General features: G+C 44.0%; 1 protein-coding gene across 5 annotated transcripts; it reads left to right on the forward strand.

Annotated features, from left to right (window-relative positions):
* Positions 1 to 4,035: 4,035 nt before the first annotated feature.
* Positions 4,036 to 17,113, forward strand: LOC120900171. 5 transcript variants are annotated; one of them, XR_005739156.1, is made up of 7 exons: positions 4,036 to 6,721; positions 6,822 to 7,019; positions 8,160 to 8,273; positions 11,540 to 11,772; positions 11,839 to 11,956; positions 12,921 to 14,385; positions 15,492 to 15,603. XR_005739156.1 is itself a non-coding variant. In XM_040306820.1 (6 exons), the coding sequence occupies exons 1-6, from the start codon at positions 5,894 to 5,896 to the stop codon at positions 15,585 to 15,587; spliced, it is 1,587 nt and encodes a 528-aa protein (XP_040162754.1). In that variant the 5' UTR covers positions 4,036 to 5,893; the 3' UTR covers positions 15,588 to 17,113. The 5 variants fall into 5 exon arrangements, 3 of the variants coding, with proteins under 3 accessions (XP_040162754.1, XP_040162752.1, XP_040162753.1); XM_040306820.1 differs by lacking the exon at positions 12,921 to 14,385 and having other exon boundaries at positions 15,492 to 17,113; XM_040306818.1 differs by lacking the exon at positions 15,492 to 15,603 and having other exon boundaries at positions 12,921 to 14,386.
* Positions 17,114 to 17,128: the final 15 nt, after the last annotated feature.

Below are 17,128 nucleotides of genomic sequence, written 5' to 3' on the forward strand. Positions count from 1 at the left end.
TACACAGGCCAACGACACGTTTCCTAGGAGCACTTTTACACTTTCAATTGGAATAAAAAGTCTAGTTGGATTTTTTTAGTTCCAGAATGTAATGATATTGTAAATTGAAACTCAAAGCTTTTACATCACTGTTCATGCACTACAGTTGAACTATTTCATGGGACAAATATTTGCCTGAAAACTGTTTCGAGTGCCGCAAAATTGATTCTCAAATTCAAACTAAGTAGTTACTTCAATCTAATTAACCAATTTCAACCAGTCAATCTTCTGTTGCTGATAAATTCGGTTGCCTAGCTATTAAAATGATGGACCTTGAGAGTAGTTTAGGACATAAAAAATTCTTTCAAATGTATGATCCTCAGGTCCTTGGTAGCATCTTCAAATGTAATATTGAAATCCGTGATGTTATTTCAAACATTTTCGTAAGAGTAGAATCGTCATATTGGTTATGATAAGATAAATTTAACTTACCGATAAGAATTGATCTACGGATTATGTATGGTGGAAAGATCGAGTGCCTTCTGCAATGACACTATTAAATCATTTTTGGTTTATACGAGTTAATTTGTGCTTATAATGTGTCCTCCAAGTATTTCATTCCGATTGAACAATGATCTGATACTGTAGAGGAGCTCTATTAATGCTTCATGAACATCATTAGAATTTAAAAAGACAAAAGGAGCCGACAAAAGGAGGTTTTTGGAGAGATAGTTTTAAAAATATTCATCATCTGAAAGACCATTTCATCCGTTTTTCAATGCCTTTTCCATTCGTTGCTTGAATCATTGTCAATTTCGTACTTATTTTAATGTTCTTCAGAGACATATCACAACTAAATATGTCCTGTACATTAAACATAAACATCATTAAATTATCGTTCCATTTAATCGGTAATCGGTTGTAACATATTTCATGTGCTATTTTGACCCCTAATTCACTCGCAAGAAAAGCAAGATCCAAAGCTGAAACAGTTTTCACTTTCACGATCATTGCGGGACGATCAATTGGAGAGAGAGAGTGTGCGGCAGCATGCGTTTCGTCGCGTTGCCCCATTCCTTAACACATTGCATTCGGCGTCAGCTGCCGTCGTTGGCGCGTGAGAGGGCAACGTCGTGCCAAAAAGTGGAGCTCGGCGCGGTTCAGCATGACTAGAAACAGCGCGCGTCCCACGACCACGCTGGCGGCGACGACGGCGAAGACGACGACACTGTGTTCTAGTTCTAATTTGGCAACCGTTTGGCTGGGCCCTCGAGGTGTATGTGTGTGTGTTTGCTTTAAAGATTTGGCCTACATTTTTCGGAAGCCTTGTGCTGCTGCTGCCGATGGGTTGTGATTTGAATCGATTGGGTTTTGGTCCGTTTTGTGGATGCCGCGTTTTCCATGCTTTCTTTTCCATTTCTTCAGGCCTCAAAACACACGCCAAAGGACGCGGGTGCATCGCTTGTGTGCTTGCTTTACATTCAGTTTCCTTTGTGTTGTTAAATTGCTTGTGCAAAACGGCGTGAGTGGAGTTCCGAAACCCCTTCTTTCCCGGACGAAAGGAGCAATCCCCACACCGCGCATAAGTCCATCGTCAATGTGATCGCGTTTGTCGCTTACCCACGACGTTTTTGTTTTTGCTTGGCGCGATGAACAGAAAGGAACAGAAAGGGCGGTTTGAACAGGCGCCGGCCGCACCGAATCTCCCACCGACCCTGGACGGGCTGAACAATGTCAGCGATCTCATAAGCAAGTTCGAGGTACGCAACTATCCTATAAATAGAGGACTGCTGCCCGAACTATCGTCGCTCAGGCCGACGCCGCCGGGATACGCCGGGATCGTCCCGGGTGCAGCGGAGTGGTACCGTGGTGCCTACCATTATTCGCCGACTCATTCGCCACCGCTCGGGCAAACGCGTCGACGATCGGCCAACGGTGGTGTTCCGTCGCAGTACGACTCCGCCTATCTCAGCGATACAGCCTCTCTCAGTGACGGAGCGGATAGTGTAAGCCCCGGCGGTAGAAGGATGGATGATCGTGCCCGGTTTCGTGCCCGCCAGGGTGGAGTTTACTACCAGAATGGCTCACTGTCTTCGCTGAACGAATCCGACTACTACGAGGATATTGGGTTTGATGTTGGACCACGAACGCCACCCAGTGGACGCTTCTATGCCCCACAGCAACGCCGTGGTGAGGGTGCCGTCCTGCTGGAGGAAGTTGAGGAGGTGCCGTTGAATAAGGAGCAGGTCACTAGCACGCTGACCCGCTTCGGTGCCATACTGCAGATGCTGTCGCGGATCCCGTTCCCCCGGATGTCCGTCACCGGCATGGGGCTTTGCTCGCTCGTCGCCATCTTCTTCTGTCCGCGGGCGATCGGTTCGAATATACTGTTTCCCGGTTTCAGACTGCTGTTCGGTACGCTATACCCGGCCTACGCCTCGTACAAGGCGGTGCGAACGAAGAACGTCAAGGAGTATGTAAGTATTCGGTTCAGCAAGTGTCCTTATAACATGGAAAACAAGATTGTCTCAACATAATTTACACTATCTGCGTGTTTTCTGCCCCACTGACTTGTAGGTAAAATGGATGATGTACTGGATTGTGTTTGCGTTCTTCACCTTCATCGAAACGTTCACCGACATACTGCTGTCGTGGTTTCCGTTCTACTACGAAATTAAGGTGATCGTCGTCCTGTGGCTGCTGTCACCGGCTACCCGCGGTAGCTCGACACTCTATCGCAAGTTTGTGCACCCGATGCTGACACGCCGCGAACAGGTGAGTTAGCTCTTTTTTCATAGTTTCAGCACCCAAAGTAAGTTGGCGTTAGTTTGAATACAGAAGATTTTGTTGGCTACCATACAGAAGTTGTTTTGGTATACTTTTCTGTATTTAGTGACGTGTGCCAAGCGCTCCTTGTATTGCATTGAATGGCATAAGTTAAATGGGGAACACACGCGTTGGACAAATATGCCATGTAGCATTCGTTAACATAACGAAAAATGGAATCATTAGAGGATATTCTTGGTCGCAAAGTTCTTGGTCGCAAAATTCTTGGTCGCAAAATTCTTGGTCGCAAAATCGATTTTCGACGAAGATTTTTGTGACCAATAATTTTGCAACTAAGAAGTTTGCTAGCAAAATTCCTTAGGCTTTCATTCCTTTCAACGCCCGATTCATACTTCACAAGGCTCATTTAAAAATGACAGAGTCCAATTGAGGGTTTACCTCGCAGAATGGAGTATTTACGGTGACTAATTTCGCTTTTACGTTGCCGGATTGGTTAGGTAAACCCTGTAAGTAAGTCACTGACATCCAAGCCCACTATAATGGGGTACAGCAGGCTTTGGCGGAGAACAGTAGTTGTGCCAAAGTAGTAATAGAAGAAATATGATCCTCTAGGTCTTTATGCTAAAGCAAAAGAGAACTGTATTTTTCAAGGAAAAATCATATGTGATTATTTTATGAAATGTTACCATTTTCTTGAATATTTGTTTATACAAATAAATAAAATCTGATTGTTTTTATTGTGGTCTAGTTATGGCCGCTATAAGCTTGTAAGTCCTTGAGATACATTAAACGTATCACCTAGGTTTAGTTGGACGGAATACGATGTTAAACTGGCAACTACACGGCAACTACCAAGTGTGGAATTTTCTCGGATGAATCTGAATCAGACCTGCCGATGCTAGGTAAACCTATGACTCACTGCCATCCAGCACCAGTCTAGATTAGTCAGGGAGCGTTCAACCCACTACTACTGCAGCAACACAAGGAAGGAGAGAAATTCTTACATGCCACGACTTTAAATTTCTTTAAAACATCGCCCCTCTCGTTTCATTTTGCATGCCGCCCAAACCGCTCTAAAATTTACACCTCTTTGCTTATCTTTACTACCACCATCGCCGCGACCACACAGGAAATTGACGACTACATCAATCAAGCCAAAGAGAAGGGTTACACCGCCGTGCTGCAGCTGGGCTCGAAGGGTGTTAACTATGCCACGAACGTTATCATGCAAACGGCCATCAAGGTAAGTGTTTCACAACGCGTGCATAGTTGTGTATTTACGTGGCTAGGCATAGGAAGAACGATTGCTTATAGGAGGGAGAGGTGGTTAACGATGCACTGTACGCATACGAGCGCATCGGAATGCATTCGATTGCGCGAGTAACAGCTCATCGACGCTAGGGCAATGGTTTATTTCTTCTTAAAAGTAAGAATTATGCCGCAAGAAATAAACAGACTGCTCGTTTTGAGGTTTGAGGTTTGTTGAGGTTCTTAATAAATACACAGGCCAACGACACGTTTCCTAGGAGCACTTTTACACTTTCAATTGGAATAAAAAGTCTAGTTGGATTTTTTTAGTTCCAGAATGTAATGATATTGTAAATTGAAACTCAAAGCTTTTACATCACTGTTCATGCACTACAGTTGAACTATTTCATGGGACAAATATTTGCCTGAAAACTGTTTCGAGTGCCGCAAAATTGATTCTCAAATTCAAACTAAGTAGTTACTTCAATCTAATTAACCAATTTCAACCAGTCAATCTTCTGTTGCTGATAAATTCGGTTGCCTAGCTATTAAAATGATGGACCTTGAGAGTAGTTTAGGACATAAAAAATTCTTTCAAATGTATGATCCTCAGGTCCTTGGTAGCATCTTCAAATGTAATATTGAAATCCGTGATGTTATTTCAAACATTTTCGTAAGAGTAGAATCGTCATATTGGTTATGATAAGATAAATTTAACTTACCGATAAGAATTGATCTACGGATTATGTATGGTGGAAAGATCGAGTGCCTTCTGCAATGACACTATTAAATCATTTTTGGTTTATACGAGTTAATTTGTGCTTATAATGTGTCCTCCAAGTATTTCATTCCGATTGAACAATGATCTGATACTGTAGAGGAGCTCTATTAATGCTTCATGAACATCATTAGAATTTAAAAAGACAAAAGGAGCCGACAAAAGGAGGTTTTTGGAGAGATAGTTTTAAAAATATTCATCATCTGAAAGACCATTTCATCCGTTTTTCAATGCCTTTTCCATTCGTTGCTTGAATCATTGTCAATTTCGTACTTATTTTAATGTTCTTCAGAGACATATCACAACTAAATATGTCCTGTACATTAAACATAAACATCATTAAATTATCGTTCCATTTAATCGGTAATCGGTTGTAACATATTTCATGTGCTATTTTGACCCCTAATTCACTCGCAAGAAAAGCAAGATCCAAAGCTGAAACAGTTTTCACTTTCACGATCATTGCGGGACGATCAATTGGAGAGAGAGAGTGTGCGGCAGCATGCGTTTCGTCGCGTTGCCCCATTCCTTAACACATTGCATTCGGCGTCAGCTGCCGTCGTTGGCGCGTGAGAGGGCAACGTCGTGCCAAAAAGTGGAGCTCGGCGCGGTTCAGCATGACTAGAAACAGCGCGCGTCCCACGACCACGCTGGCGGCGACGACGGCGAAGACGACGACACTGTGTTCTAGTTCTAATTTGGCAACCGTTTGGCTGGGCCCTCGAGGTGTATGTGTGTGTGTTTGCTTTAAAGATTTGGCCTACATTTTTCGGAAGCCTTGTGCTGCTGCTGCCGATGGGTTGTGATTTGAATCGATTGGGTTTTGGTCCGTTTTGTGGATGCCGCGTTTTCCATGCTTTCTTTTCCATTTCTTCAGGCCTCAAAACACACGCCAAAGGACGCGGGTGCATCGCTTGTGTGCTTGCTTTACATTCAGTTTCCTTTGTGTTGTTAAATTGCTTGTGCAAAACGGCGTGAGTGGAGTTCCGAAACCCCTTCTTTCCCGGACGAAAGGAGCAATCCCCACACCGCGCATAAGTCCATCGTCAATGTGATCGCGTTTGTCGCTTACCCACGACGTTTTTGTTTTTGCTTGGCGCGATGAACAGAAAGGAACAGAAAGGGCGGTTTGAACAGGCGCCGGCCGCACCGAATCTCCCACCGACCCTGGACGGGCTGAACAATGTCAGCGATCTCATAAGCAAGTTCGAGGTACGCAACTATCCTATAAATAGAGGACTGCTGCCCGAACTATCGTCGCTCAGGCCGACGCCGCCGGGATACGCCGGGATCGTCCCGGGTGCAGCGGAGTGGTACCGTGGTGCCTACCATTATTCGCCGACTCATTCGCCACCGCTCGGGCAAACGCGTCGACGATCGGCCAACGGTGGTGTTCCGTCGCAGTACGACTCCGCCTATCTCAGCGATACAGCCTCTCTCAGTGACGGAGCGGATAGTGTAAGCCCCGGCGGTAGAAGGATGGATGATCGTGCCCGGTTTCGTGCCCGCCAGGGTGGAGTTTACTACCAGAATGGCTCACTGTCTTCGCTGAACGAATCCGACTACTACGAGGATATTGGGTTTGATGTTGGACCACGAACGCCACCCAGTGGACGCTTCTATGCCCCACAGCAACGCCGTGGTGAGGGTGCCGTCCTGCTGGAGGAAGTTGAGGAGGTGCCGTTGAATAAGGAGCAGGTCACTAGCACGCTGACCCGCTTCGGTGCCATACTGCAGATGCTGTCGCGGATCCCGTTCCCCCGGATGTCCGTCACCGGCATGGGGCTTTGCTCGCTCGTCGCCATCTTCTTCTGTCCGCGGGCGATCGGTTCGAATATACTGTTTCCCGGTTTCAGACTGCTGTTCGGTACGCTATACCCGGCCTACGCCTCGTACAAGGCGGTGCGAACGAAGAACGTCAAGGAGTATGTAAGTATTCGGTTCAGCAAGTGTCCTTATAACATGGAAAACAAGATTGTCTCAACATAATTTACACTATCTGCGTGTTTTCTGCCCCACTGACTTGTAGGTAAAATGGATGATGTACTGGATTGTGTTTGCGTTCTTCACCTTCATCGAAACGTTCACCGACATACTGCTGTCGTGGTTTCCGTTCTACTACGAAATTAAGGTGATCGTCGTCCTGTGGCTGCTGTCACCGGCTACCCGCGGTAGCTCGACACTCTATCGCAAGTTTGTGCACCCGATGCTGACACGCCGCGAACAGGTGAGTTAGCTCTTTTTTCATAGTTTCAGCACCCAAAGTAAGTTGGCGTTAGTTTGAATACAGAAGATTTTGTTGGCTACCATACAGAAGTTGTTTTGGTATACTTTTCTGTATTTAGTGACGTGTGCCAAGCGCTCCTTGTATTGCATTGAATGGCATAAGTTAAATGGGGAACACACGCGTTGGACAAATATGCCATGTAGCATTCGTTAACATAACGAAAAATGGAATCATTAGAGGATATTCTTGGTCGCAAAGTTCTTGGTCGCAAAATTCTTGGTCGCAAAATTCTTGGTCGCAAAATCGATTTTCGACGAAGATTTTTGTGACCAATAATTTTGCAACTAAGAAGTTTGCTAGCAAAATTCCTTAGGCTTTCATTCCTTTCAACGCCCGATTCATACTTCACAAGGCTCATTTAAAAATGACAGAGTCCAATTGAGGGTTTACCTCGCAGAATGGAGTATTTACGGTGACTAATTTCGCTTTTACGTTGCCGGATTGGTTAGGTAAACCCTGTAAGTAAGTCACTGACATCCAAGCCCACTATAATGGGTACAGCAGGCTTTGGCGGAGAACAGTAGTTGTGCCAAAGTAGTAATAGAAGAAATATGATCCTCTAGGTCTTTATGCTAAAGCAAAAGAGAACTGTATTTTTCAAGGAAAAATCATATGTGATTATTTTATGAAATGTTACCATTTTCTTGAATATTTGTTTATACAAATAAATAAAATCTGATTGTTTTTATTGTGGTCTAGTTATGGCCGCTATAAGCTTGTAAGTCCTTGAGATACATTAAACGTATCACCTAGGTTTAGTTGGACGGAATACGATGTTAAACTGGCAACTACACGGCAACTACCAAGTGTGGAATTTTCTCGGATGAATCTGAATCAGACCTGCCGATGCTAGGTAAACCTATGACTCACTGCCATCCAGCACCAGTCTAGATTAGTCAGGGAGCGTTCAACCCACTACTACTGCAGCAACACAAGGAAGGAGAGAAATTCTTACATGCCACGACTTTAAATTTCTTTAAAACATCGCCCCTCTCGTTTCATTTTGCATGCCGCCCAAACCGCTCTAAAATTTACACCTCTTTGCTTATCTTTACTACCACCATCGCCGCGACCACACAGGAAATTGACGACTACATCAATCAAGCCAAAGAGAAGGGTTACACCGCCGTGCTGCAGCTGGGCTCGAAGGGTGTTAACTATGCCACGAACGTTATCATGCAAACGGCCATCAAGGTAAGTGTTTCAAGCGAGGCCTAAAAGCCGATCAGCAGACGGTAGTAACATTGTCAAGGGGAAGCAACTTTTTTGCGAACAAGAAAACGATGTTGTAAATTGATTTAAAATCCACAAACAACAGTATCTCATTCACGCCACACGCTGTCATGTTTGAGTTTTTTTTTCTTTTAAATGCTGTTTTAATAATTTTTTCAATGTTTTATTTTGGAGCTGTGAATGCTTAACATAATTTTAATGGCCTTTTTATCTGTGATGAACGTATTTTGTGTGTTGCTTCAAAATGAAATGAAATAATATAACAATAGTTTAATGTAAACTCAACACAAAAGTGCATTGCAACGCACCTTGATGAATGCCTGGTTAGGGGTATTGCATTTTTTTTTGTTATTTGTACTATATAAAAGCACTCATTTGTGACTGAAATCAAACACATACGATGCGTTTTGCCAATAATGCACACTCCCCCGACACACACGCGCGCAAAACCGTATTATATTAACAAAATCAAAATTCGACCTTTTTTTTCGTTTGTTTTTCTTCCGTTGGTTATGACATACCCTTAACTCCCGCTACCCTGCTGTTTCCTTGCCTTCCCTACTACCATTTACCCTTCGTTGCGCTCCTGCCTTTTTTTCCCGTACGCAAAGGTTTTAGGCACTAAAACTGACACCAACACCCCATTCGGTAGCATGATGCGCATTAGTCAATCCGATAACTCACTGCTAATGAGTGCGGCCGCTGCAGCAGCTGTCCGTGCTTCCGGTGCCGAACCGGCCCGCCCTAACGGCTTACTACACACTAACATGCGCGATACGACGGACCATGCGACGTCGGGCGAAGATGAGCATGATGGGCAAATGGTCACCGCAGCCACCTCCGGCCCGGCGACGGGACGCGTCCGACGTTCGCAATCGGTTGACTCGGCACTGAACAGCAGAGGAGGAGGAGGAGGAGGAGGACGGGCAACGATGAGCTCCAGTCGCAGCATGACACGTGCCCGGGCGCAGCAGCAGCAACAGCCCGCCATCATCTACGAGATGGACAGTGAGGATGAGGAACGGTTCCTGGCGTCCGAAACGGATCTTATACTGGGGACCACTTCGAGTACTACTACCACCACTGCGTCGTCCGCGGCTGGCGGTGGTAGAATTCGTGGACGAGCGCGTGCCATTACCACGGTCAGTGCGGAGGAAGAGTCCGACGGTACGGAAGGTGGCAGTGTGGCCCGCGCCAGTGCCTCGACGAGGGCGAAAGGTACTACCGCCAAGGAGCCGGGACGCGCCAAGAAAAGCACCAAAGCGGTCGGAGTGACTAGTGGGAAAGCGGGCACAAAAGCATCGTCCACTGCTGCTGCCGGTGGACGGCGGAAAGTGAATGGGGTTGGTGCCGCCGCCGCCGCCGAGGTGGAGAGTGTAGAGATGGGCGTTGAGATGGATGTTGTGTAGGCAGCGGGGGGTTATTGCTGGTCGATATTATAGGGCAAACATTCCAGCAAATGATACAAGAAGAAACGAGGATCAACCTAGCAACTCAGGGCAATAATGACAGGTTCAGGGACACTCGTACGTACAAGACGGAAAGGACCAAAACCGATCCAACCGATCCCTTAACGATCGTGTTTTACTAAAGAGATTTAAATAGGACGATACAAATGCCACCTGTCTTTGCTTTGCAATGTACTAATTCAGGGAGCCCGTGCAGAGGGATGGCTTTTATGCGGCTAACCCCTTCGATCCTCTAACGTGCTTGGTTTGTTCTTGTCTTCTAACGAACTTCAAATTAATCTTTTAAAAACGTTTGTGCGTGTATAGTTGTTTCTTTTCACATTGTCTGTTAATTGTGTTATTTTTCTCTTTTTTGTGCACAACTGGGCAATTGTCGTTCTCTCTTTCTCTCTTCCTCTACTCTCTCTCTCTTCTATTGCAGCACGTACCAACTGAACAGCTTCTGAATCTGACGCTCAAATCAAACGAATCGTAACTGGTAGAAGAAGTAGTAGTAAACAAACTCATGTAACATGATTTCATATACACACACACTCTCTTTTTTTCTCTTCAACGAGAGTTTGAAGGGTGTTGCCGCGTAAAAAATGAATTTTGGTGCAAATCACTGGGAAATTAAAGAGTAGAACCAAAATCAACATCAGCCATCGTGTGTTTGTTTACGTTTTAGGATTTAAGGGGGCCACATGCTATATGGCTTAAATTACGAACAGGTTGGCTTTTCTTTTTGTGCTTAGAACAGAACAAAAGAACAAATTAGCTGCTTGTTTTGAATTTATAGTTTTCGGTTGGAAGCAGATCTCGAATAACCTGCCAAGGGAAGGTAGTAGAACAATGATAAACACGCACAAAAATACAGAAAGGAACAGTTTAGGACTGTGACAAGACTTTTGATGAGGTGAAAGTGTGTAAAGGACATTATAGCAAAGGTTAAGTTTGTTTGTATAGCGCAGCAAAACGATTTACAAAGGAAGGATTTGTCACACGAATTGTTTCGGTAGGAATAAATCATAGCAAAAGCCGTGCTGGACTTGTCAGGATTACGTTTAGGATCAAAACGCTCAAAGTAGTAGTAAATTTAGCTTAACGCAGGGGCATTTTTTTATGTGAGAGTTGAGACACGCAGAGCAGATTGGTACGGTAATTACGGTAATTGGTACTCCTTCTCGACTGACCATTGCTTTAGAATTTCAAATTGATGATACGAATAAAGTTAAGCGAAAACGATGTAACCGGAGATATAAAGGAGAGTGTTAGGAGTTTGATCACACGCACGCTTCGGTAGTATGCTAAACAAAAATCTATAATAATAATGGGTAAGTTCTGTGAATTTGGAGCGTTTTAGGGAGCTTATTACAAGCTTACTGACCAGACCTTATAGAGCTGTAATTGAGCTTTTGCCGTTTTGCCAATTTTGTTTAAGCTTCGAGCTTTGCCCAATCTGTCACTGTGTAATGTGTCCGGTACGTATCTTTAATTTAATTTCCCCTTTTTTTTCTTTTCTAAGTTTTTGTTTTGACTTTATACTCTAATAATTCATTTCATTGTACAAACAATAAATCATCACACAATGCACTTATCCACAGAACACACACACCCTCCTAATACACAGAGATACGAACAGTTTTGAAGAGTGGTGCGTCGTACACCTCAATAAGAATGTGCTAAGCCGACAAAAGGCTCCTTATAAATACCGTTTATTAATGCGCTGGGCGGGGTTGGGTTTGATTTTTGTGTATCATTTTTTCTTTCCTTCCCCAGGGTGGTGGTGGGCTTGTGCAAACGCTACGCAAAAGCTACAGCTTGAGCGATCTCTCCGAACCGGACACGCAGCGAACGCAGGACGAGGTCGATGAGATTGTGAACCGGCCGCAGCGCGTGCTACGGTCGAAGAGCTCCCGATCGTCGTCCGGCAGCCGGCAGATGGAGATGTACTTCCCGGAGGTGGAGATTGCCGCCGCACCGTACCATGCGACTGCAGCGCCCCCGTACAAGTGAGTGTCGTGTACATTGTGTTAAAAGAAGAGCTGTTTTTTTTAAATATCTGTCTATGCTTTTAGCTACATTCGCTCGTCCGACGATATTAGCTCGGGATACTCGAGCGCCGAACCAGGTCTGAGCCGAACGGCGTCGATGAGCAACACGGCACGCCCGAGACTGAAATCAAAAACGCGAGAAGTGAGTATTAGTTAGTGGAGTAAAGTAAATAAAGATAAAGCTATACAAGGACATAATATTGCCTACAAGACAGAAAAAAAACTCTAAGGTACACAGCACAGCAGTTCAAACTCAGTTTTTTCACCTTACATCTACAATACGTGCTGCAAAATGTCACTGTCATAAAAAAATCTGACTTAAACAAAATTCATGTCAGCGTAACGTACTCAATCGTGATAATCAGAAGTGATACTCAAAACCATTGGTGAGACCAATGCATGCTTCGTGACATTTTTGCGACCATCGCTTGGTCAGTCACTATGTCATGACTTTTTTTACTGTGATCATATCTGCAAAATGTCCCTGCCATAGTCATGACAAATTCCGGCTGAAACAAAAAAAAAATGTCAGCGTTACGAGCTCTACGGTGAGACTCAAACAGTTGTTGCGATCATCACATTTTGGATGACATTTTTTGCTACCAACTCTTGGTCAGTCACTTGGTTGTGACTTTTTCGATCGGTGATCATCACGATGGTTATGGGAGATATCTCAACTCTGATCATCACAGTTGTGTACGTGAGCTGATTTGAGCTTCGTTTCAGTCATGAGTGTTGGTGACTGAAACAGTGGCATTTGGCAGGTCTGTTCACAGGCAGAAAAAATCATGATTATACTTGCACCGACATTAAGCTCAGGTTGTCAGTCAGAGTATCACGTTGGACACAAGCATTCGCATGTCATGACGCACATTCATTGAGTATCAGCAATGAGCATCAAGCTACCACGGATGTGTTCATTGTTTTCTTTGGTGAACATCCCGTTATGCTCATGACATTTTGCAGCACTGCTACCTATATTCATTGTACCACAATACATTCAGCGGACATGTTTAAATTTGATTTTGTTTTAAGTTCTAAGCATTGTTTTCATTATCGTTTTTTTGTTAACGACATCACGTGGTGCGACATTTTTTAAACGACAGGATGATGAGGAGTATAGTGCCGATGTGTTTTACGACGAGCAAGATCAGCACATGCTTTACGGCCGTGGAGGTCCTCTGAACGATCGATTCTTTCCACAGCAACGTGCTACCATTTATGAGCTGGCTCCTGGTGGCAGCAGTTCACTGCCAGCCATTACCCAGGCAGGACATACGGTCGAACACGGCGCTCCTCCAATCTATAGCTCCAGCAATACGCAGCCGTCCGGTGTGCCGGCTGAAATGAACGATAAATATAAACTATTTTTAGCCTGGATGGAGGAGCAGCAGAGGCGTGAGAACGGCGTTCATTCTGAAAGTTCCAAACAGACGCTTCCTTCTCAAGAAGTAGCTACAGAGGACAAACTCCAGCAGGAAGTAGTGGAGCAAGTCGACCAATCTGCAAAGGATGATGAGATTGCTTCTGTGAAGCAAGAGAAGTTGAACAATGGTTACGAAATGAGAGAGGAGATTGTTGCAAATGCTGAACCTCTGCCCGCTGGGGATGACGACTTTCAGGATACGATCTCCATTTCATCGAACGAGAATGATGAATTCTTAGAGGTAGAGGCTGCCGAACCGATTGCAGAGGCACTTGAACAAGACTACTCTGCTACTGATACCGTGACCACTATAAACATCGAAACGCCCATAGATGAAATCGAGAAGAATAATTCTGTGCCTGAAGAAACTCCTGAAGGAGTCGCTAAAAAGGAAGGGACAGAAAATGAATCTAACCTTGAATGCGATGTTGATGCGGAACTACAAACAGCTCTTACCGCTGAAGTGCAGCCAGCAGTAGTTGAGATCCCTGCAGTTGTCGAAGAAAAGGAACCAAATCATACCATTTCTGTCGAAGAAACCACTTTCGACACGATCAGCCAACCCGAAGAGACATCCAACTTACTCGCAGCGGCATCGTCCAACTCCAACTTAACCTCCTCGAGCTCATCGCTGGCCATTTCGGAGGGCAGTACGGGCAGTGTAATCAATCTGGCGGCCGAGGGAAGTGTTCCTTCCGTGCCGCCGAAAAAGCATCCATCGTTTGGCAAGCAGCGTAAGGCACCGCCGGTTCCGTCACCGCCCGAGATGATTGTGGTTCGGGAAAAGCCCAGTAAACCCTCCACGGTTTCCACTACTACTACTGCTCCTACCGTCACAATTCAGGCTGCTTCGAAAGCATCCGTTGAAAAGACGAAAATGACTGCAAAACCAACGGCAACAGCAGTAGCACGTAGTACCAGCTCTCCGGCTGGATCAGCAGCACCGGAAAAATCCAAACCGAAAAAGTTTATGAGCTCCCTGACGGGCATGTTTAAGGGGCATGGCGAACAAACGGCAACAACACCGGCTCAACAGTCTGCTGCTACCGCAGGCCATCCGAAGGAGACTGAAATTTAAGCAAATCTAGCAGAGGATTTGAAGAGGATTTTTTTGGACGCGTTTTGTGGTCATCAACGGGTTGAAGGTTAGGAGCGCAAAGAAACGATCGAACGAGATGTTTCGGTTGTCGTGTTTAGATTTTTGTTTTAGCTTTTTGTTTATCATTATTTTCATTTCGTGTTTTTTTGAATGAATCATTGTTTTTGTTCGGAATGACAGTTTACACTTTATCTCAAGACCGTGGCACACTATCCCGAATCGTTCGTAAGCAATGTTTAAGTCTACGATGTGTTCGTGAAATGTGCCACAAATTCAGCATTGCATCCTATGAATTCAGGTGTCATCAGCGTTTTCACGCAACATGCCGTAATTTTGGCATTGCTTAAGAACGATTCGAGAAAGTGTGCCACGGACTTGAGATAAAGTGTAAAGTCCTGTATTCCTTCGTTTAATGGTGTGCTTTTGAAGTGGTGATACAGTTGAATGTGATATGATGCTAATTTGCTACTTAATTCAATAATCGGACTATTATTTTAAATTAATTAAAATTGTTACATTAAATCAACTAGCATTTAGAGCTGTATCTTTGACTTTTGATAAAATGATTAAAATGAGATCGGAACCGTAGAGTATGCTGATCGAGAATAGCTTCCAATTTAATTATGCATATGAAGGACTCGCCAAGCATCGCATTCAACTGTTGTTTATCAAAGCAAATGTATCGTTTTCTATAATAAACAACAACATTTCTTCTCTCCATACATCTCAAACTAAAAATCAAACGTGTTCCTTAGAGTGTCCGACCATCATACTAGTGATAGATGCTGTGACTAATGTTTGAGTTGTTCGTTTTATTCTAAGATTTTCTGTAACCATTTGTGAAGCTTGTGACGGCGATCGTCTCTCATCTCATGTGATTTTAGCATAAAACGGATCAAAACCACCACCACGATGCTCGTGCTGCAAGAAAGAAAGCAAATTGCGCATGAGAGCGTCGCTTAAGTTTTCACTCTATCTGCATCTTGTGCTGCCTTTTGGATTGTGTGAACGTCTTATAACTGCGAGTCGCTAATTACTCGATGCACCATTGCATCCGACGATCGTTACACGGCTGTTGCTTGTTGCTGTTGGTATAATAGCTCTAGCACAATAAATTAATTCCTTCCATTTGTGTTCCCTTTTCGCCCGCAGGAAAAGATGTCGGCCAGCTGTACGACGCTACCACGCACCAAGAAGCCGGAAAAGGTCACCAAAACACGCTCGAAAACGGAGAAACCGTCAGTTTAGGCGAGTGTGTTTCCTTCCTCCTCCCTCTACTGAATACTTTACGGCGAGCTTGACTTCCCTTCACCCCCTCAGATGTGGTGTAAAGCTTTAAGTTTGTAAGCTTAAAGCATATATAAACGTTACTTTCGATGCAGCTCATGCACGATATGCATGAGTCACTGTGTCCGTATGTGTGTGTGTGTGTCTCTGTTTGTATCTCAACTAGAAGTGTATTAAGTTTTTCTCCTTGCAGTAGAAGAACATTGCGTTGCTCGAGCAGCCAATTGAATACAAGCATTTAAATAATATAGAGCAGCCTAGGAAGAACGAGGGAAGTTTAGGTAAGCACAAGACGACCACTGCATGGAAATGGATGCCAAAAACAAATGAAGAATTGAATTTGAATGGATCGTACAAGGAAGGGCAGAAGCGGATAGGAAACACGAAATATAGTTAAATGAGAAAAGAATTGGCGAATTTGAGATTGAAAAAAACGAAGCAATGCGTAGTGAAGACGAGAAAGGTTAGTTTCGGTTTTCCATTATTAGTACGCGATATTTGTCAGTAGCAACTGTAGCTAAATGTGAACTTTATTACGTGTTGCAACCAACAACGTTCGTGCAACGCATGTTTTATGGTAAAAAAGGTTCATCGTGTGTACATTTCGATTGACATTTTTAAGAACAAAATATTTCGAGTCATCTCCTACAGCTTTTAAAAGCTAATTTGAGTCTCAGTTTGCGTAATACACACTACATATCTGTATAAACAAAACCGTTTTTTTCATTACGGCAAAACGATCGGTGATCACAGCTCAATTAAGCAAAGCCGTTGCAAACGATGATCGATGGCCGGTATGATGTATTTTCGAAGATTAATTAATTTTTGTGTTGGAAAATGGGTTGAAATTAGTAAGTTCTACGAAAACGAATGAAAAGAGAAATATTCATAACTGAAAAGCGGGAAAGAGAAAATAAGATACATGGAGTAATGGACTACGGAAGGAGTAATCAAATGACGGATTAGAATAGACTGTGGAAGGTCAACCAAAAAGGTAAAGTGATATCAAATCACACTTAGATAGTGCAATCGGGCGTGAGAGAGAGAGAGAGAGAGAGAGAGAGTAAGGCAGAGAGAAAAGAACAAGTAGTGAGAGTAAGAAAATGTTTCGATGTAATACTCCAGCACGGATGACATTATTCAATCTACCATGATTAACATTCTCCCTGGGCTGTTGTTCTTCAACACTTATCGTTGCGCTAGTTTGCAGCAATTTAAGGTGTGGTGATTAGCAAATAGAGTAGAGAGCATTTGGGAAAGCATTGGAGAGAAGGAAAACCCCCTCGTAACCGTGGTTGGTGCGCGTGTGGTGTGGTGATGCACGCTCACCGTAAAGACATGTAGAATTTGTGTTACTATTTTCACGTCCTGAAGCTCTCCACAGAAAAAAAAACAAATATATATATCTACTTATGCCCGTAATCTGGTGATAACAGTTACTACGCTCAATAACTGGCCAATAAAAATGATAAAAAGAACGGAACTCTTTATCGTTGCATGTG

Source organism: Anopheles arabiensis, chromosome 3, assembly GCF_016920715.1.
Source record: "Anopheles arabiensis isolate DONGOLA chromosome 3, AaraD3, whole genome shotgun sequence".
NCBI lineage: Eukaryota > Metazoa > Arthropoda > Insecta > Diptera > Culicidae > Anopheles > Anopheles arabiensis.